The sequence below is a fragment of the Mytilus trossulus genome, chromosome 4 (assembly GCF_036588685.1).
Source record: "Mytilus trossulus isolate FHL-02 chromosome 4, PNRI_Mtr1.1.1.hap1, whole genome shotgun sequence".
Lineage (NCBI taxonomy): Eukaryota > Metazoa > Mollusca > Bivalvia > Mytilida > Mytilidae > Mytilus > Mytilus trossulus.
The window spans coordinates 63,113,996-63,139,253 of record NC_086376.1 but is presented as its reverse complement, the minus strand read 5'-3'; the positions used below and the strand labels follow the sequence as shown (position 1 = coordinate 63,139,253).

The 25,258-nt window shown below is 32.8% G+C and overlaps 2 protein-coding genes across 2 annotated transcripts; both read right to left on the bottom strand.

Annotated features, from left to right (window-relative positions):
• Window positions 1-476: 476 nt before the first annotated feature.
• On the bottom strand, window positions 477-8,496 carry LOC134715727 (uncharacterized). The gene is made up of 4 exons (XM_063578097.1): window positions 8,423-8,496; window positions 7,256-7,395; window positions 3,043-3,262; window positions 477-824 (listed from the first exon to the last, which is right to left on the bottom strand). Exons 1-4 carry the CDS (start codon window positions 8,444-8,446, stop codon window positions 705-707), a joined length of 504 nt encoding a protein of 167 aa, XP_063434167.1. The 5' UTR covers window positions 8,447-8,496; the 3' UTR covers window positions 477-704.
• Window positions 8,497-15,078: 6,582 nt separating this feature from the next.
• Window positions 15,079-25,252, bottom strand: LOC134715726 (adenylate kinase isoenzyme 6-like). Its single transcript, XM_063578096.1, has 4 exons — window positions 25,033-25,252; window positions 19,463-19,614; window positions 18,337-18,482; window positions 15,079-16,673 (listed from the first exon to the last, which is right to left on the bottom strand). The coding sequence occupies exons 1-4, from the start codon at window positions 25,097-25,099 to the stop codon at window positions 16,487-16,489; spliced, it is 552 nt and encodes a 183-aa protein (XP_063434166.1). The 5' UTR covers window positions 25,100-25,252; the 3' UTR covers window positions 15,079-16,486.
• Window positions 25,253-25,258: the final 6 nt, after the last annotated feature.

Below are 25,258 nucleotides of genomic sequence, written 5' to 3'. Positions count from 1 at the left end.
TTAGCTTTGGACAGGTTGAAAAATGTGGCATGGTTAAACATATTTTTGGGAAATCCCAACCCTCCCCTATACCTGTAGTCTTATAACTGAATTCATTATAAATGTGTTGCAATAGTTTTAAGATAGATGTTTTTCCCCCATTAGTGCTATTTTAAAATACTGTAGAGAATATTGTTGAAATTGAAAAAAGAAAAAAACTCCAAAGACCAAACACCATGTCTGATATCAACACATTAAACACCCTACAAGTAATAAGTATATTACTATCATTTGTTGTTACAAACATTTGTGTAATGTCTAACATCCTTAATTATGAAAGTATTAAAAAATATATTACCGCTGCTGAAAATCGATAGGTAAATAGTGAAATTTTTGCAAAAAAGCACTTTATTTCTAATTTTCACACCTATGGAGAAAATGAATAATATTCTGTGCTTATTGGATAGAAAAGCAGATCAGCAAATATTAATAAAAGCTGATGTAACATTTTTATTAGATTCTTTGATTACTTTTAATTTTAATGTGTACATTTTGAAGTATTTATTTAATCAATCATATATTGATCAAAACAAATAAAAATGTTCCACTTATATAATGTCATTTGCATTGAATCTTTTTTCTGTCCTTTCAGTTGATGAGTTTCAATCATTTTTAGATAATTATATGGGAAGAACATGATCGTTGAATTCTAAATCTTTCTGTTATCAATTATATCCTTTCCACGCATATGAGGAAACAATTCCCATATCTTTATATATTGATGAATGAACACGTCGGTCACTGTCAACTATTTTCTCTTTATTTACTTTCGTCATTCTTCCTAGCTGTAAAAGACAAAAATAGATTTGTTAGTTACCATGTAATGAAGCTTTGTTCTAAAATTACAACTCGCATGAAAGATGAGGACTCAATGATTTATTAAAATAGATTTTTTTTCAATAAAATATATTCAAGCTGGTAAGGATATACGATTTTTTAATGAACTAGTTGGCTAAGACAGAAATAAAGAAACCATGAATCTCCAGTCCGGTAGTAAATCCCATTTTGAGCTTTGCAAGATGAATAAATCCGCAGCTGAGTCCAGTCCTAATTGGCTGTTATATTGGTTGGTACTAACAGTATACATTACCTCTCATGTAGGGAGAGTATGAATTAGTATACACAGTATACATTACTACTCAGGTAGGGAGTGTATAAATTGGTACACACACACACAGTATGCATTACTTCTCATGTAGGGAGAGTATAAATTGGTATGCACAAACAGTATAAATTACTTCTCATGTAGGTAGAGTAAAAATTGGTATACCAACACTCACACAGTAAACATTACTTCTCATGTAGGGAGAGTATGAATTAGTATACACTCACACAGTAAACTTTACTTCTCATGTAGGGAGAGTATAAATTGGTACACACACACAGTTTGCATAACTTCACATGTAGGGAGAGTACAAATTGGTATTCACTCACACAGTATACATTACCTCTCATGTAGGGAGAGAATAAATTGGTATACACACAGTATACATTACTTCTCATGTAGGGAGAGTATAAATTGGTATACACTCACACAGTATACATTACTTCTCATCTAGTGAGAGTATAAATTGTTACACACACACAGTATACATTACTTCACATGTAGGGAGAGTATAAATTGGTATAAACACAGTATACATTACTTCTCATGTAGGGACTCCCGGAGAGTATAAATTGGTATCAACTCACACAGTAAACATTACTTCTCATGTAGGGAGAGTATAAATTGGTATAAGCACAGTATACATTACTTCTCATGTAGGGAGAGTGCAATACTATCTGCTTGTTTAAAAAAACATTGAAACAACTATGGGAATTGTATGTAGCCTTTTCAGAGCAAATGTCTACAAGTATTTTACGTATCCTCTTTTCTTGTTGTTACTGAATTAACTTTTTGGTTCACCCTAGTTGACCAAATTTCTCACAGACACCATATACTTCTACTGTGTAGATACTTGCTCGTGGATTTATTGCTCTCTAGTAGTCATGAATATGCATGAAATATTTGCTACTGTTTGTTTAGCAAAAATCATGTACATTGTATAACAATCAATGTTCAGGGAAGGCTGTTTCTGAATTAAGTTGTTGTTTAGTCTTGAAAGGCAAGCGCTATTCAGATCATTTAAAAAAATGATATGAAATGAATACATCTTTTAAACCTTAAAGATATCCTTAAACAGGGGCGGATTAAGAGGGACCGGGCTCCCCCTTTTCTAAGAAAAAAATGGTTGCTTCTATAGGGAATCACTGAAGCATGACCGGAACGGGTCTCCCTTTTAGGCAGTCAATGGGCTTATGAAAAATTCTGAATCCGCTACTGTTCAATAGGCATTAGCTGTCAATAAATGCAGGTTCCCTGATTTTTTCGTAATTAATTTATAACATACTTCAACATATTCAAAATACAAAAAGTCCAAAAAGAAACTATTAACAATGCATAAACTCGTTTTAATGTATTTCGTGCGTATGCATATTAACAGAAGTTTGATATTAACAGAGACATATAATACAAGTATAATACAAGCATTATATGTCTCTGATATTAATTATAAACATTTCAATACATGTTACCATACCAAATACCTATGCTGTATGATCCTATTAAAACTAGATGAACTATACTAGTAGTTGAAATAGACATAGTTTCATAGGGTTCGCGGGAAAAAAACACACCAGTTGATTGAACCTATGAGACCCGGTTTTAGTTTTTTTTTAATCGAATGGTGGAGGTCCTGAAATATGTCCCAATGATTTATAGATATCCTGAATCGTATTATGGAGATCCTGATCTACATTTTTTTTTACAAAATCTGCGCCTCGTATGAAAATATTCCATTCCCCAATCTAAAAGAACCAACACGAACAAATTAACACCAGAAATATAAAGGGGGAAACAAGAGTGGACTGACTAGGCTGATAAGGAGTTTGTAGTGTAACTTGGTCAATAGAGAGACTGAGTTATATATACTTAATGGATTTTAACAAGTGCTTTATACGAACCATTTCTGATATTTCATCATCGGACATCTTTTTTCCTGTTCGTTCATAGTATCTTTCCTTGTATTCTTTTATTTTATATAGTCTATCAACAGTTTGTTCTATTTCATAATCTGTCATTTTCTGGTGTCCCATTCCAAATTCTGGCTTGAGAATTGTTCCCCATGGCATTTTAGACTTTGGGGGACGCACTGACGATCTCTGAGATGACATTGTAGACGTTCTGAAATAAAGATCTTATATAGATAACGTCTAAATACTTTCCGCAGTCCCTTAATGAAAGTCAATTCACCTTTCGATTGCAATCGGAATGGCGATACTGTTGAATTAACTATCTTTGGCTATATGATATTGAAAATGTGTCTCTTCTCTTCTTTCGTTTAAAAAGACATTTAAAGAGTTAGCGAATCTTTGCTCAAGTTTTAAGTTAGAATCTTGCTTTTGATCTCCAATAAAAATGATGAATAAAAAAAATTCGACTTATTACAGTCATTGTAATTACTTATTGAAAGTAAAGAATAACTTTGTAAAGTACACGTACTTTGTTTGTTATTGTTTTAGGTAACAATAAAATTATAACTTTGTTTGTTATTGTTTTTAGGTAACAATAAAATTATAACTACCTTCTTTTAATCACAGAGAGAATGTGTTTCAATTATGATGACGAGACGACAGACTTTCCAAAGTTACATATCGAGATTACAGATTTGTATAGAAAAGCTGTAGATCCTTCAACTTGTTTTTTCATAATCAATTAATCGGATAAAGAACTACGACGTGTATTGAACTTATAATTTTGTAAATGCGCTTTACATGTTTGTTTCTTATCGATTTACTTATTGATTTCCCCCTAATTCTTTGGCATGATTATGAAGGTTCAACAATTTTCAATATAATTCTCAGTCAGATGAGCTGATAAAAACTATCAAAGACATTAAATATCCGTCAGAACTGCATTGATTTGTTAGTAAATAATATTGTAATTTACTTGTGTTTTACTGTCACTTTTCATTAGTAATTAATGTTTCAATTTCCTGGCAACATAAATATTTGGAGGACTCCTAAGAAACAACTAGCTTACTTTAATCTATATAAGCATGGATTAAATTCAATACATGTATCAGAGACATATAATTCAACTATTGTGTCTCTGCGTGTATATTTTAAAAAAATCTTTCAATATAAAACAATGTTCTAGTATATAAGGCTTTTATTGCTTTTCCAATTATTTTTGAATGCGAATTTCGAGAACCAGAAAACATGCCTTCATAAGCAATGCTGTTCATTCTAGCTTTTTTGAAATTCAATATATATATAGATAGTATTATTGTTCCGATTACTGAAGTATTTCTGCACGATTTATTTAGATTAAAAAATTAAAAAACATGAAATAGTATCCCTCGAGTTATAAAGTTTCCACGTCAACGTGTTTCTGAACACAGTGTACACCAAAACATCCATGTAAAATGTATTTTCCAAATATCTGCATACATGTACATTATTAAATAAGAAAAACTCTTACATGACCCAAAAATCCTTCAACTCAATATTCTTACAAACATTCTGAACTTACCAAGTGGTTCGACTAAACAACTACGATCCGTTAAGTTATAGTATATTTATTTTCAATTTTAACTTTTGTATATAAGTATACTTATAAGATTTACCTTGGGGTACAACATAAATCCTATAATTTAATTCATTAGTATTTTACATGAAGTTTCCAGCATAGAAATAATCCACCTGTCACTCAACCGTTGCTGGCCAAAAAATGTTTGATTTAAAATGTTGATCGATTTTGTTGTTTGTTTGCGCATGTACTTCACAAATGACTTAATTCATATACAAAAGTTGTAAATGCAATTCATTTCATATGCTATCGAGCTTTCTTTTTAAACGACTGACAATTTTACGATATAGAAAACTTTAAACGACACCTTTGAATAATAAATTAAGTCTGTTTTCTATAGAATGTAGACCAAACATAAATAAAATTTAAACGTCCGAACAATATGATTTTGTAATGTGTCTAAATGGTAAGATAAGCGAGCTCTACGCATGGGTCTTGTTCTGATTCGTTCTTATTCTTATGTAACATGAATTTTGTTGTCAGTCTGTACGTACTATACAACTTAGAATTTTGTACATATGCAAAACTGAACAACATTGATAAAAAAAGAATTAATAGTTAATCATTGAATTTCAGTTTATCTAGTATAATCTTAAGGTACTATATATCTTGCGTGTTAATGAATATTTTTTTGGCTTTTCACTTTCGGCTTTTCACTTTCAGCAAGTTGTACTATTTGATATATCTTTAATCCAAACAACCATTTGAGGAATGATTCTTCCGCAAATGTGTTTTTTAATTGATATTTTTTCCCACAGATAATACGACAAGAATGTGCATATTCTGAGTAGTATTTCATAAAATCAAAGTTATCTGAAAGTCTTTCCTGTCCGAAAGTAAATCAGCTCTTTCGCTTGGTTCAAAAATCAGCCTAACAGAAATTTACAATAACAGCTTTATATTGAGTAAGTCGATATGGGCGTTTAGTTTTGTATCCGAATCCGGTGGCACCAAAAATAATTGCATTTACGCTTAAACACGATGGGTTAACTGCTTTTTCAATATCAGTGTCCAATTTATTTAACAAATTATATTAACAACCATATATTTGTATGGAAGTGTGAATGGAGGATCAGCATAGTTTAGCTGTTCCCAATATTATATTATACAAATATAGCCAATGTATAAAGAAGTATATTGTCAGAGGAACATGATGAATATAGATACTTAATATTTGTATATATTCCGCCGTATAACTCGGTTTTCTACGAGCAGTACGATGTAAGTGTTAACAGATGTTGAGTAATAAAATTTAGAAAAAAACTTTCTTCAGGAAAATAACGATATTTTATGAATCCGTAAACAACAAACACTAGTATCAACAACCACAAGTATCAACAACCACTAGTATCAATAACCACTAGTATCAACAACCACTAGTATCAATAACCACTTGTATCAACAACCACTAGTATCAACAACCACAAGTATCAACAACCACTAGTATCAATTACCACTAGTATCAACAACCACTAGTATCAACAACCACAAGTATCAACAACCACTAGCATCAATAACCACTAGTATCAACATCCACTAGTATCAATAACCACTAGTATCAACAACCACTAGTATCAATAACCACTAGTATCAACAACCACTAGTATCAACAACCACAAGTATCAACAACCACTAGTATCAATAACCACTAGTATCAACAACCACTAGCATCAATAACCACAAGTATCAACATCCACTAGTATCAACAACCACTAGTATCAATAACCACTAGTATCAATAACCACTAGTATCAATAACCACTAGTATCAACAACCACTAGTATCAACAAACACTAGTATCCTCTCTCTTAAGTTGAAGTTTAAAAAGGATAAAACTGTTTTGACCAACCAAATAAACTTATCATAGATATACTAGAACTAAAATTTCGTAAGTCCAGAGGCGGATTTAGGGGGGGCAGCCCCGCCCCCCCCCCCCCTTTGAGAAAAAAAATGGTTGCTTATATAGGGAATCACTGAAGCGTGACGGGATCGGGCCCCCTCCTAAGCAGCCAAAGGGCCCTTACTTATGAAAATTTCTAGATCCGCCACTGAAGTCAGACGAGCTGTAAAAGCTTTTTCTTGAGTGTTAAAGATCGATAAAGGCGTTTTGTTTTCAGGATTCGGATACAAATTTTGTATCCGAATCCGGTGGAATCAACAATAATTGCATTTACGCTAAAACATGACGACTATAACTGCTTTTCCAATATGTACAATTTATTAAACAAATAAGAATTATCTTCAGATTGACACAAAAGACTATTCAGAGACGCTGAAATAAAAGAAGTTATAAAAGCAAAATAAAAAAGGGAAGTGAGAGCATTTACTGTTGATATTTATTAGTCATCCCTTATCAGAATAGTTTTGCTGAAAATATATTTTGATTTTATATTGGTTTTATAGTAATAAGAACAACATAAATGTATAAATAAAATATTATGATCTGAAATAATAAAATTACATTGATAATATATGTTATACCCATAAAGGATTTTGTGATCCAAGCGTGTGTGATAAAAACATTTTTTTTTAACGTTGTTTAAAAAAAATAAAAATCGCGGTTCTATTTGGGATTGGTGATATCTACCTTTTATATTTCCTCTTGAGCAGACATTCGGACAACAGTGATGTTACATCATCTACACTTTCATCTGTTACACTTTCTATGTAGATAGGATTGTTCCCTAATGTTACACGACTTGATAGTGAATCTGTAACTTCTATTGCCTGTATAAAAAACATTCGAGTTTGGCAAAGTATACATATTTTTATTTTAATTTTAGTTTCTTGTGTACAATTTGGAGTTTAGTATGGCGTTCATTACCACTGAACTAGTATACATTTGTTTAGGGTCCAGCTGAAGAACGCCCCGGGTGCGGGAATTTCTCGTTACATCGAAGACCAGTTGGAGACCTTCTGCTGTTGTTTTTTCTATGGTCGGGTTGTTGTCTCTTTGATACATTCCCAATTTCCATTCTCAATTTTATATTTTCAATATCATATAAATGTTGATAGTGACAAAGATTTGCGGGAATTTTCTAATTAGGAATTCAATATGTTTCTCTTGCATTGTTTTCACAGTCGAACTAGTTTATATGTCATTAGCTATAGTAGACAGCATGAGTGAAACGATAAGCAGGTTACTAACGAATGCCATTAAGCTGTACAAGAGATAAAACCATGTACAACGAGAGGAAAGGAAAACAGGGAAATAAGACAATCGAATATATTCATGTCTTTACGCAAGTTCGTCGGCTGATAGCGACTTATCTAATTGTAACACAAATACATATTTCGTTGATACCTGTCTTCTATTCTCTCTCCAGTACTGAAAAGTTCAAATCTCTCTCAATTTTTTCTGTTTTGAATGACACAATTTAAGCAATTTAGCAACAACGTATACGGAATATACCTTGTATAGCTGCAATCTACACGATCACTTAATTCACATCTATATATAGAGATTTATATGAAGACGCTTTATAGTCAGTAACCGAAATCCTGGGAGCTGGCAAATGACAATATTCCTACATACATGTAGTATAATTATCTATTTTGGCATATTGCTGAATAATCAATTGCACTTTATCCTTCACTGTAAACAATATAGTGCGTGCATAAGTATCCAAATCGGAAAATCTAAAAATTTGGCTTGTTTATACCGGAATATATCACAAAAAGTAGTTTTGATTAAGAAAGATGTCTAAATTAAGCCAGTGTTAAATTTTTGTGGACTGTTGAGTAAATTTCTTACCTTGGAACTGAAACAACTGAACATTTGTCAAAATTTTCAAACGCCAAACATTGAACTTATCAATTAGTGACTATCAGTTAAACAAAGTTACGGTTAATAATTTGATACTTATTCCATTGTTGGGTTTCAGATGGTATCTTTAATTGTTATTAAATGTAAGGCATTGTACCCAGTTTACGCAACCCTTTAACCCGTGTATGTTTACCACTTAAATGATGTGTTTAAATGTAATAAAGGTTAACACATTAACACGCTATTGTTCAGGTTGTCAATGGCTCAGACCGTGAATGTACTTCCATTGCCAGACATCTTACATCCATATAATTTGGTCAAAGATAACTCAATTCAGTTCTCTAGGCAATGGCAGTCTTAATTAAAGCCAAAGATTGACTCGTGCCTCTGTTCTCTCTTTTTTCTTTGGTTATCCATGTTGTCAACGTATATTTGTTCCGCCTAACAGAAGTTTCACAGGGCAACTGTCAAAGTAAAAAAGGGTATGAACAGATCTTTAATTTCCAAACCAATTCTTTGAGCGTTGATCATGAGCATAATTCCAAAAAAAAATATGAAATTTTCACGTTTACTTGATGTAAAGATATCTGAAACTTTGATAAAATTTTGCATGCAACTATAACATATGGAATTGACTTATTAAGAAGGGATATAGTTACGATACTTTTGTCAGGTCTTTAAAGATTGCATATTTTGGCGTTAATATTAATACACTTATAGGGTCTTTGCATCGGAACAAAACACATTTATTCAAAAAACAGTTGTTGGCATGACACGGGTTATGTTCTTCTCATATATGTTATGATGGTATGATACTAAACCCCTAACGGGAAGGATTGTGCCTGATATTCATATGATCAAATCACAATCTTTCAATCAGTTTAATTAAAGTCTGGAGCTGGCATGTCAGTTAACTGCTAGTAGTCTGTTGTTATTTATGTATTATTGTCATTGTTTTTATTTTCTTTGGTTACATCTTCTGACTTCAGACTCGGACTTCTCTTGAACTGAATTTTAATGTGCATATTTTATGCGTTTACTTTTCTACATTGGCTAGAGGTATAGAGGGAGGGTTGAGATCTCATAAACATGTTTAACCCCGCCGCATTTTTGCGCCTGTCCCAAGTCAGGAGACTCTGGCCTTTGTTTGTCTTGTATTATTTTAATTTTTATTAGTTTCTTGTGTACAATTTGGAAATTAGTATGGCGTTCATTATCACTGAACTAGTATAGACATTAGACATTAGACATTATTTTATTTTACCAATCATCGACATGGGCCCTTATCAGGCAAGATACAAAAACATCATAATACAATGATTATATAAACATTAGTGAAATACACAATAAGTAATACACAAATAATAAATTGATGATATGAGCAATGAAGTTATAATTATGGTAAGAGGCCGATTTAATATTTAAAGGATATGATTTTAAGTTTATTTTAAAATACGGAAACTAAAAAATAGTAAAAAATAGAACCGGGAATATAGTATCTCAATCTGCAGTAGTTCTCCTCATGACCAGTGCACAGTAGTGAGGGACTTTTACATCACAACAATGCAAAGGTCATCAAGGGGAGATCCTTCAGAACTAGCTACAGATACATGAGATTACTCCAATAGTGATTCTCCTCATGACTAATGCACAGCAGCAAAGGTTGACATTGCTACTGGACAATATTCATCAAGGCACGGTGCTCTAGAACTCACTATGGGGAAAATATAAAGTTCAAATTACAAGTAGTAGAGGGAGATAAATCCCATTAAAACTTTTCATATTTCTTAATGAACATGCATAATTCTGATAATAAATTCTCATCTTCATTATTCATTAACCATATCAGTTTTTGGTTAGGGTCAAGATTTTGAAAATTCTTGCAGCAATTATTTATCATTGTTATCATGTCTTTCCTTTGATCTGATAAACTATCACAGTTAAAAAGAAAATGTGTTTCATCTTCGACCTCATTACTACAACATCTCTTACATATTCTATTGTGTCGGGGAGTATTACTATATCTACCTCTCTCTATAAGTAAATGGTGAGAAGATATGCGAAATCTTGTTAGACTCCGTCTATCTTCAATTTTTTTAACAATATTAAGATATTTTTCACAACCAAAATTTGCTTTAAAGGTAACATATGTGCAAAGTTTTCCTTCTGAGTGAGCTTTGAGATTTTTTTACCAATCTTTTAACATGGCAATTCTTAGTTTTCTGTTGTCAATTGGTTTAGCCGTGTCTGAGGATATTTGATAATTATTAATCAGTGGAAGAAGTTTTTCAGATGACATATACCACGATGGTTTCTTTGACTCATACAATTTCTTTGATTCTATAAATGCATTATATAACAATGGAAAGTTAGTGTCTGACTTTTCTAGTCTGTAATAGTATTTAGTCATTGCTTTAATCATGTTAAAATATATTGGTAGTCTTCCCAACTCAGTTAATACTGCAAAATTGGTGCTAGTATATATTTGTTTAGGGGCCAGCTGAAGGACACCTCCGGGTGCGGGAATTTCTCGTTACATTGAAGACCTGTTGGTGACCTTCCGCTGTTGTTTTTTCTATGGTCGGGTTGTTGTCTCTTTGATACATTTCCCATTTCCATTCTCAATTTTATCATGGTTATCGAAAAACTCAATGTATGTAACTTTCTTTTTAACTTTCCGAGGTATAGAAAATCAATAGTCTTAATAATAGCTAGCTATACATTCAAGTAATAATGTATAGAATGACGTAAAACATCACAACAACAAAAATATTTTTACTTTAAGAATAGAGTTTTACAGATATGCAATATTCATAAAAGGAATCCGACTGTTCAAATGCAGTTTGCAAAAACATTGTGACAATATATTTGATAAAACTTTATAACAAACTAGGTCGCAAACTATTACTTTACTTTCAGAGGGATCAATAGCAATACATGTAGATACATTGTTGTAGATGTTTAATGGCAATCCATATGTGACACTTTAATAAATAAATATATATAATTCTACGAATAATAGTTGGGTATTGTCAATACTTATTTTATAATATTCTAAAACATTATCTTTATCATTACAAGATAAATGCAAATGAATAATTTACTATTTCTTTATAGAAAAAATCTCTTATGATAAGAATTTAATAAACATCACAAGCAGGTCGACATTTATTATATTACTTTGGAAATAATATAGAAACATCTGTTCTTTAACAACATAAGGATTGAACATACTTTCGAACAATTCGATATATGGCTTTTATAACTAAGAAAGTTACGTTGACACAGTGTGTACTGCTTTAACTAGCTGGCTCGCCAAAACGCAATTGTCTCCTTAAAAGGTGTTAGTCAATTCCGGCCTGTCTCGATATCAACTGCGATGCTTTATGGCATCATATGTATTGCAACAAGCTATCTCCCCAAATTGGAAAGGCCGTTTAGTTTCTACTCCCATAGAAGTCGGTCTTCTGTTAAGAGTCAGAGAGAAGCACAAAGATGGACCATGTAATATCGATATCAACATCCTAGTTTTTTATGACAATGTATGGTGGATGACCCTGACATCCTTGTATTTCTCGCGTACTGAAATGTCAGAATTGTGTAGCGCATATGGACACTCCATTCTATTTTATTTCGATCCCTTCTTTTCTCTTTTAATTGATTTATTTTCAGATGATACCTTGCTGAACACAACATATTTCATCAAGCACACTTAGCGTTTGAGATTTAAACTTTCACATAAAACATATGTCAATATATCATCAAAGTAAGGTAAGTTGTTCAAACGTATACATAAAAATCAGATTAATTGTCAGATTTGGGTTTTGTATGTCTATTTTGGTTATAAAGCTTTCCTAGTGTTATGGTTTTATTAAGCATCCTTTTCATCCTTGGTTTTGAAATATACGAATATAATATTTCTGATGAAGTAAATCAATAAAGGCGCTTTGGATGCATGTGTGTGGTTTTCATTTGTTTTGAATCAGAAAATCGTATACATAAATATCAGATTAGTTGTCAGATTTTTTTTTTAATATTGATATAGGAAGATGTGGTATGAGTGCCAATGAGACAACTCTCCATCCAAGTCATAAAAGTAAATCATTATGTGTCAAGGTACGGCCTTCAGCGCGCATGCCGCACAGCAGGCCATAAAGGGCCCCCAAAATTACTAGTGTAAAACCATTTAAACGGGAAAACCAACGGTCTAATCTATATAAAAAACGAGAAAGACTTATGATCCACATACACAAACGACAACCATACCTTTTTTATGTCTATTTTGGTCATAAAACTTTTTTATTGTTATAGTTTTATTAAACATCCCTTGCTTTCAAATATTCGAATTTAACATTTCTAATGAAAATCCATAAAAGCGCTTCGGATGCATGAGATATATCAAGTGTGGTTTTCATTTGTTTTGTATCAAAAATCTTGAAGTAAAACATAACCAGAGGCATTAAAAAGCATGTGTCGCTTACATAGGTCTATTGCATCTTCGACACTAGACATTCTTTTACACTAATGACTAGAATATAAGTTGACTCTTTTTATTGACCTGAAAACGTTGATAAAATGTTTTCTGTTTCCAAATTCTCGATCTCTCTTATCGGATTACGGACACCAAGTGATCAATACAGCCGTCTTGGACCTAGCTTTGAAACCATGAGAGCAAAATCAAGTAAAGTGTCAAATATAGATCAGTGTGACCTACTTTTTATATGCTTTACATCCTTTGATGCATTATTACACCAATTATATGAATGAAGGTACCTTAGTACTAGATCTACTAGTATAAGAAGTATAATCTCGGACGTAAAAATATATAATATAAATGAAGCTTACAAACAAAATATGGCCACGAAATCGTGAAATTGGTTCTGCTTCTTTATAGTTCGTGTTGGTCCAATCATCTTTGTTAACTAGAAGAGGGTTTCGTGTGAAACAAATGTGAAGTTTTTGAAGGAAAAAGAAAGCCAAAAAGCAATATCTTGGTAATTTATTCACAATAAACTGTAAAGATATGTCTCCTTTAAAACATCAAACGCTAACAAACCATGAATGAATGTTCAGGGCCAAATAACCTCCATGGACATGAGAAATGCCAATACTTATAAATCTGTAGACCAAATACCATTACTTATAATAAGTAGTCCCCTTCAACTAACTTTAACCACAAACTTTAACTAAAAAAATATGCAAACAGTTGTAAAGAGTATAAGGGTAATTTAAAAATAAAATGTTCTGACATGGAATAATGAATTACAGGTTAGATACAAAGAAAAGATCCTTTGCTTTATTTTCAAATAGATCTGGTAGCTATTCTATGCAATTTGAGCAGATAGACAAAAAATTGATATCATGCCTGTCCCAAGTCAGGAGCCTCTGGCCTTTGTTAGTCTTGTATTATTTTTAATTTTAGTTTCTTGTGTACAATTTGGAGTTTAGTATGGCGTTCATTATCACTGAACTAATATATATATTTGTTTAGGGGCCAGCTGAAGGACGCCTCGGGTGCGGGAATTTCTTGCTGCATTTAAGACCTGTTGGTGACCTTCTGCTGTTGTCTCTTTGACACATTCCCCATTTCCATTCTCAATTTTATCAATTGGTCACTTGCAAAAATTAATGTACAATGTAATAGGTAAAGCATGTTGTCATTAGTAGGTAGCCAATAAAAACATCACAATATATTTTGTAGAGAAATTTATTATTTTATCAACAGTATCAATAACAAATATTCATCAAATACAACATGCATGCTGCCTTAACTCGTCAAACAGAAAAATATATTTGTCAAGCACTAAAATACATTTTTTGAACCACTTAACATTCAAATGCTTTTAAAGCCTTGTACACCACTTGATATTTAAAAAAAAAGAAGATGGAGGACGTAGGATAATGGTAAATGTGATTGCAGTGGGAATATACTAAAATGTACCTATATTCTACACCATATCAGATTCAAAAGATTCCTAGTGGCTACAGCTTCAAATTTGACAAGCTGCCAAGCATTTGCTTCAACTTTGTTTTGATGATCAAACATCAGACACCTTCATCAATGTTTTTATTCACCCCCCCCCCCCCCCTTTGAAAAAAAACAATAAATAAGAGGCAGGGAGGAACCTTGACTAGATTCTAGACTTTTAAACGAATAGTGTTTCAACCTCCAATCTATAATTTTGAATAGCAGAATAAAATGTACTCTTAAAATGTCACATTTTTTCTTTTTTGAAATTACAAATTTTCATTCAACAAAAATTATGGATTTGTAAACAAAATCCAAAGGTATTCTTAGTGAGAAGACCAAAGATAAATCTGTATGATTGATCGTTTCACATGTGGAAAGATCATACTGCACACCAGGAAACAGATTTAATATTTTGTACCTTTTTAAAGCTTTTTTGCTATTAAAATCGTCAAACTTAATTGAAAAAAGAGAAAACTGTTGATCTCCTGAAAACTAGTTTTAAAGATGGTACATAACCATCATAACATAACAGGGATATAACTCTGAAATCAGCTGAATGATTTAAACAAAATCTATTAAGCTTCTTAATGATTAAAATGAGTGTTTTCCAAATTGCTATTTATCCAATAAAAATTTTCATGCAAAGTGTGTGGTTGATTTTTAAAAAAAAAAATTAATATTTTTTGTCAAATGGTCTAAGTAAATATTTCGTCAAAATTTAAAGTGCCAAATAAATTTTAGTGGAGGTGTTATGTACCATATTAATGGCCGTATGTAGATTTGTTTGGAGTTCCATGTCAGCTTTATCTCTTTGTATTACTTTTGTCATGGAAGCTGAGTCAACTTATTAGTTAAGATGTAAGTACATTATTTCAAAGAAGGCAACCTCCTTTAGTGAAAATTATGGGCAAAGTTTTCCCCAACTTGGTTCATTGCATTCATTAGAAATCATTTTGATAAAGAGATTGACAAAAGATTACCAATTGATGGCAAAACCTCACATCTTGCCTAGGACTAGGTGTTAAAAAAAATAATTATACTTTGTATCATATCCCATAAACAGGATAAATTTAATACAAGTGCTTAAATAAGTCCCTTTAACAACAATGGTTCTGCTTTGGATTAAATTGACATTATGCAAATGAATATTCATACATCTGTTTACTTATTTTTTGGATTGCAAAACAATCTGTATGTAAATTCTGTAACTGTTTGAACATTGAGTTGACACAAGAACCCTAGAAATAATACCCAAATTCATCTTTTATCGTTCCAAAACCAATCAACAAATGGAAGTTTTCAACGACCTTGACTGGCTATACAGCCCTTGCACGGTCGGCAAACCAATCAAAATATCATATATGTATATATGTAAACTTGCACTTGCATAAGGTTGATTTCTATATGATGCTGCTCATTTTATAAACAAATTGAATGATTAATTCTCATTCCTTAATGTATTCAAATTGTTTTCCTTGCAGAGGGAAGAATAATTTAAAAAAATACATTATATGTTCTAGCAATAACTGTTAAGTTCACGAAAACACTTTAAAATACATAATAACAGTTATGAAGATAACCTTTTTGCACTAAAATATCATTGTCTTAATCTAACATTTAATCTTATAAGTAATTTTAACATTTTGCTTATAACATTTACTTTAAAGCTCAAACCAGCATAAACACAAAAGGGATCTTCATTAGTCTATATATGTGGGAAACCAATAATATTGTCATGTAAATTATAATAAACTATATATATAGCTAGAAAACCATGAACAGAGCTTAAAATGTATACCCTCTTAAATTTATATCAATATTGCAAATTTGTATCCCCTTTTTGTATCAATATGGCAAAGTTTTGTAATGCAAAGGATCCAAATATTTAAAAAGAAAAATTAAAGGGAAAGAGGATTAAACCCATTGGATATTAATTATTCCCTGATAGTTTCAAGAAAATCTAGTCAGATGATAACATGCAATTTGTGGACGGACAACCCCGCATTTACATTGATCAATATATGCCCATACTTGACTTAATAGGGGGTATTAATTAACAGAAGGGAGTCAATGATTTGGTGCTAGTGTGTATTTTTCCATTGCTCTATCCATGATAGAATTTTATCTAAGTTATCTTCCATATCGTCTGGAGTATTACTGGCTAGTTCATGCACTATTTCTGTTTTATACGAGTCTCTAGCTTCCTCTAAAATTGTCTGAAATATTTCACACTGTATATTATCTTCTAACTTCTTTCCATTGTAACCTCTGAAATAAACATATTGATAATCAGTTTTATATTCTACTTCTGCCCAAATAGTTTAGGGCTATACATGTATCTCTGTCTATCATCCATTTGTCAGAAAATAACTTTTTAACTGATATTTATATTTATCTATTACACATATTGTTTAAAATAGTAATTATAATTGCATAAAGTTCTTCAACAAAAGTTACAGTTAACAATTTGTTCATATTGTGTATGTTCTTAAAATAAACAGTGTTGACACAGAGGTATGTCTTGTCTGATGGCTGAAAATTCAGAAAAAGACAATCAGATGGACAGCAACATTGCTCATCAATTCAAAGTTGTTGTATCATGATCTTGGGAGCAGATTCTCAAATAACTGCCAAACTGATATATGTTATGATAGTAATACAACTCTAAAAAAATATCCTCGATCTATCAAACTGGTCATTTTGAGCAAATGATCAATCATTTTTTTATATAAATTAGGCCGTTAGTTTTCTTGTTTACCGGTAAATTATTTTACGTTGTTTTGTCATTTCTGGGCCTATTATAGCTGACTATGAGGCTTTGCTCATCATTGAAGGCTGTAAGGTGACCTATAGATGTTAATATCTGTGTCATTTTGGTCTCTAATGGAGGAGTTGTCTCATTGGTAATCATACCACATCTTGTTTCTTCCTAACTGTAACACAACAAATAAAAAAAAATCGTGTCTATTTAGAATATTGAATGATTTTTCACAATATACTTCTTTTTAATATTGACTTTAGCAGAAAGCTTAATAATTGTTGACGCTGTCACCATCATCATGTCCTGAAAAGCAATACATGGACTGCCATTTAAGACTTTGGTCACAGACAAGAATCAAACAAAAAGCAATTATTTCCAAATTTTACATTTTTTGGTGAATATAACACCATGTATATATTATATAGTTGATCTACCACTTATAATATATGAGTTTCAGACTTGACCACAAAAACTTATCCTTGATTACTGATCATAAGTATCAGGTCCAGGTCAGGTTAACCCTGTCTGACAGACATGCTGAACTAACAAGGATCCAATATACCAAAGATAGCTATCTTATTAGCCAAGGTACAAAGCATTCAAATCGTCTACCCTTTGAAAGATACAGCTTTCAAATATTTTATAGATTGCTATTCCATGTCTCATACTCTGCAATATTTTTGCCAACTGAGACAATAACCAGATGCTTCGCAGGGTCAGCTTTACTTGACTGCAGAGGTCGAACCCTAAACTGTTGGGGCAAGTATGGACACAACCTTCAAGCTGGATACAGCTCTGAATTTGGATTGTGATTAAATAGTTGACACAGCATAGGTTTCTGAGACAGAAATTTTCTTTGTAATATCTAAAATCTAAAATGAGAAAAATTGTACCCTTGTAACCATAACCCCCAAAATCATTCCCAACCTTCATTTTGTGGTTATAAACATTGTGTTAAAATTTTATTGATTTTTTTAAATCAAATTATATCAAAGTAATTATCCAGAAACGATCTGTCTTTGGACGATGCTGACTACAACGAGGACATTATACCAATATACGACCAAAATTTTTTCAATTTTTTCAATTTTCAATTTTTGCAGTCGTATAAAAATCAGTTCAACATTACTTGTGATAGTCTGTTGTAGAAGCTGTGTAATTTTGTCTCACCTGCTTTCTAATCTTGTATACAGAATAGGATTATCTGTCCTAAGAACAAACACAATATCAAACCAACGTTCAGGGAAGAATTCACAACCATGATAATCTATGACATTACCACCTTGTCCCATTTGATCTTCTAATTCATCAAGAACCTGTAAACAAGCAAATCTAATATTAAATCAACAAGCAAAAAACCCTCTGGGCTCATGGTTTCTTTTTCAAGTATCAAACCTTATACATTGAAGCTACATGTATAATACATGTACATCATTATCTCTTTTTCTGTATTTCTAATGCTTATCTGATCTTTTTTTTTCAAAAGACAATAGAAAATTGACAATATTTATTAGCGCAAACACATTTACTTTAATCATGTTAATGGTTATGGCATACAGTATTGCGAGTTTGAGACCCTATTTACATTAAACATTGTATTATAAAATTTATAGCTATTTTGTGCATTTTTCCTTTGATCTTTTTTTGTGATAATTTTCATATCATGCTTCTCGCTTGAGATGGAAAAATTATCACTAGAAACTAAGGAGGCCACGTGGCGTTGCTAATGAAATTGACATTGAAATTGACAACTTCGTCATAGGTAAAATAGCGATAAACAGATTATCATTGGTCATCTCAACTCGATTGCTTTTCTCACTTTCGCTGTTCCAGCTCAAGCGAGAAAATCAATCTCGTTGAGATAATCAACGATAATCTATAAGTATTAACTTCAAATCACCTTGACCTCACAAAAACATTGCAATTCATGCAAATGAGATACATATACAGTGTAATGTATTCAGAGTTTTAAAATAATAAAATTTTTAGGTTTCATAAGAAGTAGAATTTGAATATATATATAACATAACTTGATAAAATGTACATACTGTATACACTCATGAAGTAAAGGAATTCACAACAAGAGGGGATATCGACCGATTCTGCATATGACTGATAACTGAACAAGAAACTCACAAGTATTTTTTCTTTATTTGTATATGAAATTTTTTTCAGAAAGACAAATGTTCAATACAACAACATTGTCATGATTGTTTTAAAAACAATCTAATCATGGTCTTGTAGAATACTGTTGTAAGTTTTACTTATTTAAATATCTGTCAACAAGTCAAATTACCCTATCTTCATCTATTATTGGACAGTTGTACTGTTGGTCGAATCCTTCATACAGGTTGCCTTCTTTTGCCAAATCACCAATGTTAATGTAGTTCAGACTTGCCCTTTGTGCTAGTTCTTCTGCCAAGGTTGATTTTCCTGTACCAGGAGTTCCTAAAAGAAAATTAACTTTGTAGTGCTGCTTCCATAAAGGCCTATATATATACAAATGTATGTTTCCAAAAAACATACCTACAAGTAAAAGTTTAGGGCGGTTAGATTTTCAACCTTTTTTTCCTTTGACAAATTTGCTCTAAATGCTTCAAATATAAGTCAAAAACTGCATTTGATCCCTTTGTTTAAATTTTAGTCATGTTGATGGATCAAACTTCAGATACAACTAATAAACTAAATATACCTATAGGGGCATTCAGTATAAGTTTAGAAGGTGTTTGACGCAGTAGTTTCAGAAGAAGATCATTGAAATAGATTACAATGACGACATACAACAGACAACCAAGGACCCCAAGTGAAAGCATAAGCTCAAATGAGGCCCTTCTGGCCCTTGTTTGCAATTGCTTATAAGATCATGAGGTCAGTCAGGCATAAAATTAATATATTGTTTGTTCCCCCAAACCCGACCCTGCCAAGCCAGGTGTGTGTGAGTAGGTAGGGAAATAATTTTATTTTTCCAAAAAGCTTGAACAATATCATACAATCCAGCGAGTCAGGAAATTGGATTTGAATAAAATAATATTTGACTTAGTTTTGACAATAAAATTTTATGAGTAGCACTGTTTATGCAGGGTCAGTCGGGATTGGGGAAACAAACAATATTTTATTTTAGGCCTCATAGCAATCATCTTCCTCCTATAAATTTCTATTTTTTCAAAATAATATTTGATCAGTATCATTTTATCAAATCTTATACATCATAACAAAGTAGAGTAAAAGGCATATTGTTAGTCTTGTATTATTTTGAATTTTAGTTCATTTAAGTATCTGTATATTTCATAGTTTAGTATGACGTTTGTAATCACTGAACTAGTACACATTTTTGTTTAGTGGCCAGCTGAAGGATGCCTCCTGGTACAGGATCCACATCCAAAATGTGGATTGATTTTAGACACAAACACCAGTTGTGTTGAGATGTGTTGTTAATATCTCATACAATCTCTGTAAAATTAAAGAAACAATAAAGTCCACAGTCATTAAGGCTTTATACATGTTCATGTATACCCATTGGGGTCAAGTCATAGCTCAAGCTGTGATCACCCGCCAACATGATCTGAAAGACATTGATTATAACACAATTGTATCGATTGTATATATCTGAGCACATTGATGATTGTACAAGAATGTATCTGCATATATACATGTGCAATATCCTCCCAATTCAAGGAATCCCAACAAAATGTTTTTCATGATGGATCGACTCCCTATCGTGGATTCATTCAAAACAATACTCAGGGCTTTCCCTTGAAATTGAAGTAGAAGGCTAATTAAAATTAAAGGCGGCTGTAACATGCGTTCAGGAAAGCTGAAAGGCAGGGGGGTCTGGGCATAAATAGAGCAAAATTCTGCATTCTCGCAATCTCTTGGCACCTAATTTCATCTTTCAAATGACCATTTTTTTAAGGAAGAAATTAAGGAAAGAAAAAATCTCAAAGAAATTTCATTTTTTTTTATGTTATTTTTTTTAATTTTCATTACCTTATGCTTAATGCGGGGTTCACACATTGCCGATTATTGCTCCCGTTTGAGATCAGACAGCAATACGATACGAAAAGTGAAAAAGTCAGATTGGTACATGTATCCTCAATTATCTGGAATGTCCTATCATTGTCTGAACGCATTCGTTTTAGTTCGTAACAGATTCCTACGGATCGGGAAGGGTCCGAATAGTTTGGCAAAGCATCCCGACAGTTAGGTGCGTCCCGTAACATTCGGGGCAACTCAGCCGATTTTGTCTAATCCGATTACAATCGTGGCTATGTCGTGACAGATTCTGCTGTATCGGATCGAATTCCTAACAATGTCTTGTGTATTCTGGACGGTGTCCTGTAGAACGGGAATGATCCGGAGTAATTTTTCATAGCTGTTTTTCTGCCGATTGAGTCCAGATTGCATCCAGATCTTGTCGATTGCGAACCGTTTTTTGCAGAAACCGTTCCGAAACAGTCCCGTTATTAATACGAAATTCGTCAATGATACCCAAGTCCCGACAACTACAGAATACAATACGACTGAGACCAGACAAAGCCGTTTGCAATGCGATAGAGCGGACCGTGATAGGATTACGTTCCGACAGTACCTGATCATCCCGAACATGCCGACAGTTTTCGAACAAATAACTTCCGTCAGCGTCGGTTCACTGTCTGGTCACTGTCTGATCTCAGTCGGATTACATTCGGTAGAGTCGGGACGCAGTCGTGACAGACTCGGTCGAATTTTACCTGGCGAAAAATACAAATCGGATTAGAAGCGGATTCAGAACGGGATTATCGGGACTTATTCGCTTAGAAACGGTTGAATATCGGTGCTTCCTGAACACTATCCGATTGTTGTCGTGATCAAATTATTTTTTTTACAAATTTTAATTTAAGTTTGAATTTCCATCCACGATTCACAGGATCTTGATCAGACTTTTAATAAATTTTAATCGGGAATGGTCCTGTCAAGAACGGTAGTAAAAATCGTGAATGTGTGACCCCAGCTTAAAGTTCATTTCCTTTTAAAGGAGTTTTATTTATATAATTATCCGGTTTGTTAGAAATCTTCATAAATTTATTTTGCATAACTACGTGCATTTGTAAACAAATGACCCCCCTATTCTCACTAAAGACTGTTACACGTATTTAATCATACAATTATTTCTCAAGCATTGACAGAAAATTGATATATCCTCTGATTATCTCTTTTTTTGAAAACTGTTCAATAATCGGATACATAAATCATTTGAAAATGTTATTTATTTGAGGTCGAGTCGACAATATTCTACTTTCCTTTTTGACCTTGATTCTCTGAACACCACGTGGGCTTTGAACTTCAAAATATACTGTTTTCCAGATTATAAACAACATGATCTACTACATTTTCTTTAATTTGACTGATATTATTCCATAACATAAGGTTGTCATCCTATCTGATTGTCTTCACCTTTAAAAAGCCAAAAAAAGGCTACAAGTTAATGACCATCGGAACATCTCTTTTGTTATCGTTCAATGACCACTGGAACGTCTCTCTTGTTGTCTTTGAAAGGAAACGATGCATTCTGACTTTAAAAAGACAACCAATCAGTGACCTGAATCCATGTGAACTATTTTTAGCCCAAGGTAAACACCGACTTTTCATCTGCGTTTATCGTAACCACGACTTTGCGACAATACGTCTCTCGGGTGCCAGTAAACATTTGGAAAAAGATATTTTTCTCTTTTTGAAATTATATTTTTGTCAGTGAAGTAGCTGGCACTTGAAGCCACTGTAAACGGCGGATTTCTGCCGGCTACCGTCTTCAATGGAAAGCCCTGAATATTCAGTATCAAAACATTAGTGATCACATCAGCACCCATTTTCTGAACACGACAGATCCTGGTATAGACTCACATTACCTCCAATCCAAACCTATAACTTCAGATAAATGCATTATCAGCTATGAATGGCCAATCTGTGACATGGTGTTTGTAACAGACTACTCAATAGAGTTAACCTAACCTAAAAATATTTCGAAGAGGAGTGACATGATCTTACATGTAAGACTAAAACAGCTATAACTTATAACATGTAAATGCAGTGTTCCAGCTAGGTTTTCAAAAGGGCAGGGTGCCAATCCTGAAAAAGGGCATTTAACACGCGATATGATAATATGAAAAGGGCATATTTTAATAAAAGATGTTAATCAAACATTTGTGTTTATTCGTTGAATCACAGGTTATACAACAACGAATGGAAGTTTTTAACGACCTTGACTGGCTATACAGCCCTTGCACGGTCGGCAGGTTATACAAGAACAACATCATTAGCCCATATAGAACTCTATCTTTCTACTTTTAAGGCTGAAAAACTTGTCAAGCAGCTTGTCACACAAGTTTTTTTTATCATTGCTTGGCACAGTTGAACTTTATATGCAGTATGTTTTGAAAGGTGACCTGTTTCATACTGTTTCTATGGTCTGCCACATTTTACCAGTTTCACCTTTCTACCCCTGCTGTGCTTAATGACAATACAGCACAAAACAGCTGTACTCAGTAAATTCATAATTTTAGGATATAAAGCAACAGTGAAAAATTATATCAAAAATAAAGAAAAAGATGACCAAGGCACCCTACCAACAGTGTTGGTCCAACACTGCTACTAAAACCCTCTTTAACTTTTTCTATAACTCAAAATAAATACCTAAACATATATATTCTTAAGCAAGAAGTATGAAGACATATTTTAGAATATGTAAATGGGATACTCAATGCTAGGAAAAAAATCAGATTGAGTTATCTTTCTTTATTCGGGTGTGCTCCTTCTTTGGAGGATTATAAACAGTACGTAAATATGATGTAAATATGATCACAATATGGCAGCCGATTTTGTTATTTTCGTATCAAAAATGAAGGCAGTCAATGACAAATACGTCTGAATTTTCTGTTTAATTTACGGAAAACATTTACAACAATGTCTTCAACGAGTTTATTATGGTTTTCAAACTTTCTGTCATTACGTTTCCTCCATGAAACTACGGTAAACATCGCAGATTGTGTCCAAGTTGTTGTATGCACATTTCTTTTAAGATAATTGCCGACTGACCGATTCTATTTGAATGAATTAATGTTGATGATCATTAATGACCCATCCGATAAATGGATTACCTATAACAACAGATTATGACACCAGTTGTTACCACTGATTAGCTTGGGGTCGTAAACAAAGTCATAACTTTTCCCCAGGTAAAATTTAGTAATTAGCGTATCATAAATGTACGCACAAATTAATATGCAATCGATCTTCAAAAAAGTCAGGGCGCCCTGGAAACTGCAAAAAGGGCACAGGGCGCCAGTCGGAAAAGGGCGGGCGCCGCGCCCTCTGAAAACGGCCTAGCTGGAACACTGAAATGTATAATGAAAATTTATATATATATGCCATTCAAGTGTTCAAGTGGCAGATCCAGGGGGAGGGATCCTGGGGTTGGACCCCCCCCCTTTTTTTTGGGACAATTAATTTATTTTATTGGGGACATATAGTTGGACACTCCCCCCCCCCTTTTTTTTGTCCTGGGTTACATGTAGGACCCCCCCCCCCCCAAACCCCTTTTTAAATGGCTGGATTTACCCCTGTATTCCTATAACATACTCACTTGGTGTTTGCTATTCCAGTCATTAGAAGTTTACTTTTTTGAAGACCTGTACTTGACATCGGAGTTTACTAGTATACATGTGTGTTGACTTGGCTGCAGTTGCAGTGTAAATTATTTGCAAACTAATTTCACAAAAAATGTTACTTGAAAAATTGGAGGAGAGAAAAATATTTCCTTTTATGAAAGGAAAATTGAAAGATAGGTGTTAGTAAGTCATTGAAAATAGAAATATTAGATATAAAGGGTACCTGTTATCAATATGTTCGGACCACATGGCCGATCTGTGGCCATTGTTTTGTTTTTTTCGATGTGCATCGGGATGAAAGTCAAAAGTTGGAATAAGTCCCGATCATTTCATATATTTTGAAAATATAAAATTCATTTTAAGAAATTGAAAATGTGTAAAATGATTAAAAATATGAAGTATGATTTAATGAAGAAAAATATGTCCTCCAGCGTGTTTGAAACTTTCAA

Bases quoted from the DNA above. Each gene is read 5' to 3' on its own strand.
- LOC134715727 (XM_063578097.1), bottom strand. From the start codon at position 8,446: ATGTTCAGTTGTTTCAGTTCCAAG. The intron at 3,263-7,255 runs GTAGATATCACC...TCTTTATTTCAG, and splicing joins CTCAAGAGGAAATATAAAAG to AACGTCTACAATGTCATCTC. The intron at 825-3,042 runs GTTCGTATAAAG...TGTCTTTTACAG, and splicing joins ATGATGAAATATCAGAAATG to CTAGGAAGAATGACGAAAGT.
- LOC134715726 (XM_063578096.1), bottom strand. From the start codon at position 25,099: ATGCACATCGAAAAAAACAAAACAATGGCCACAGATCGGCCATGTGGT. The intron at 19,615-25,032 runs GTACCCTTTATA...ATTTTCTTTTAG, and splicing joins TCCGAACATATTGATAACAG to GAACTCCTGGTACAGGAAAA. The intron at 16,674-18,336 runs GTGAGACAAAAT...TGTTTATTTCAG, and splicing joins TATACAAGATTAGAAAGCAG to AGGTTACAATGGAAAGAAGT.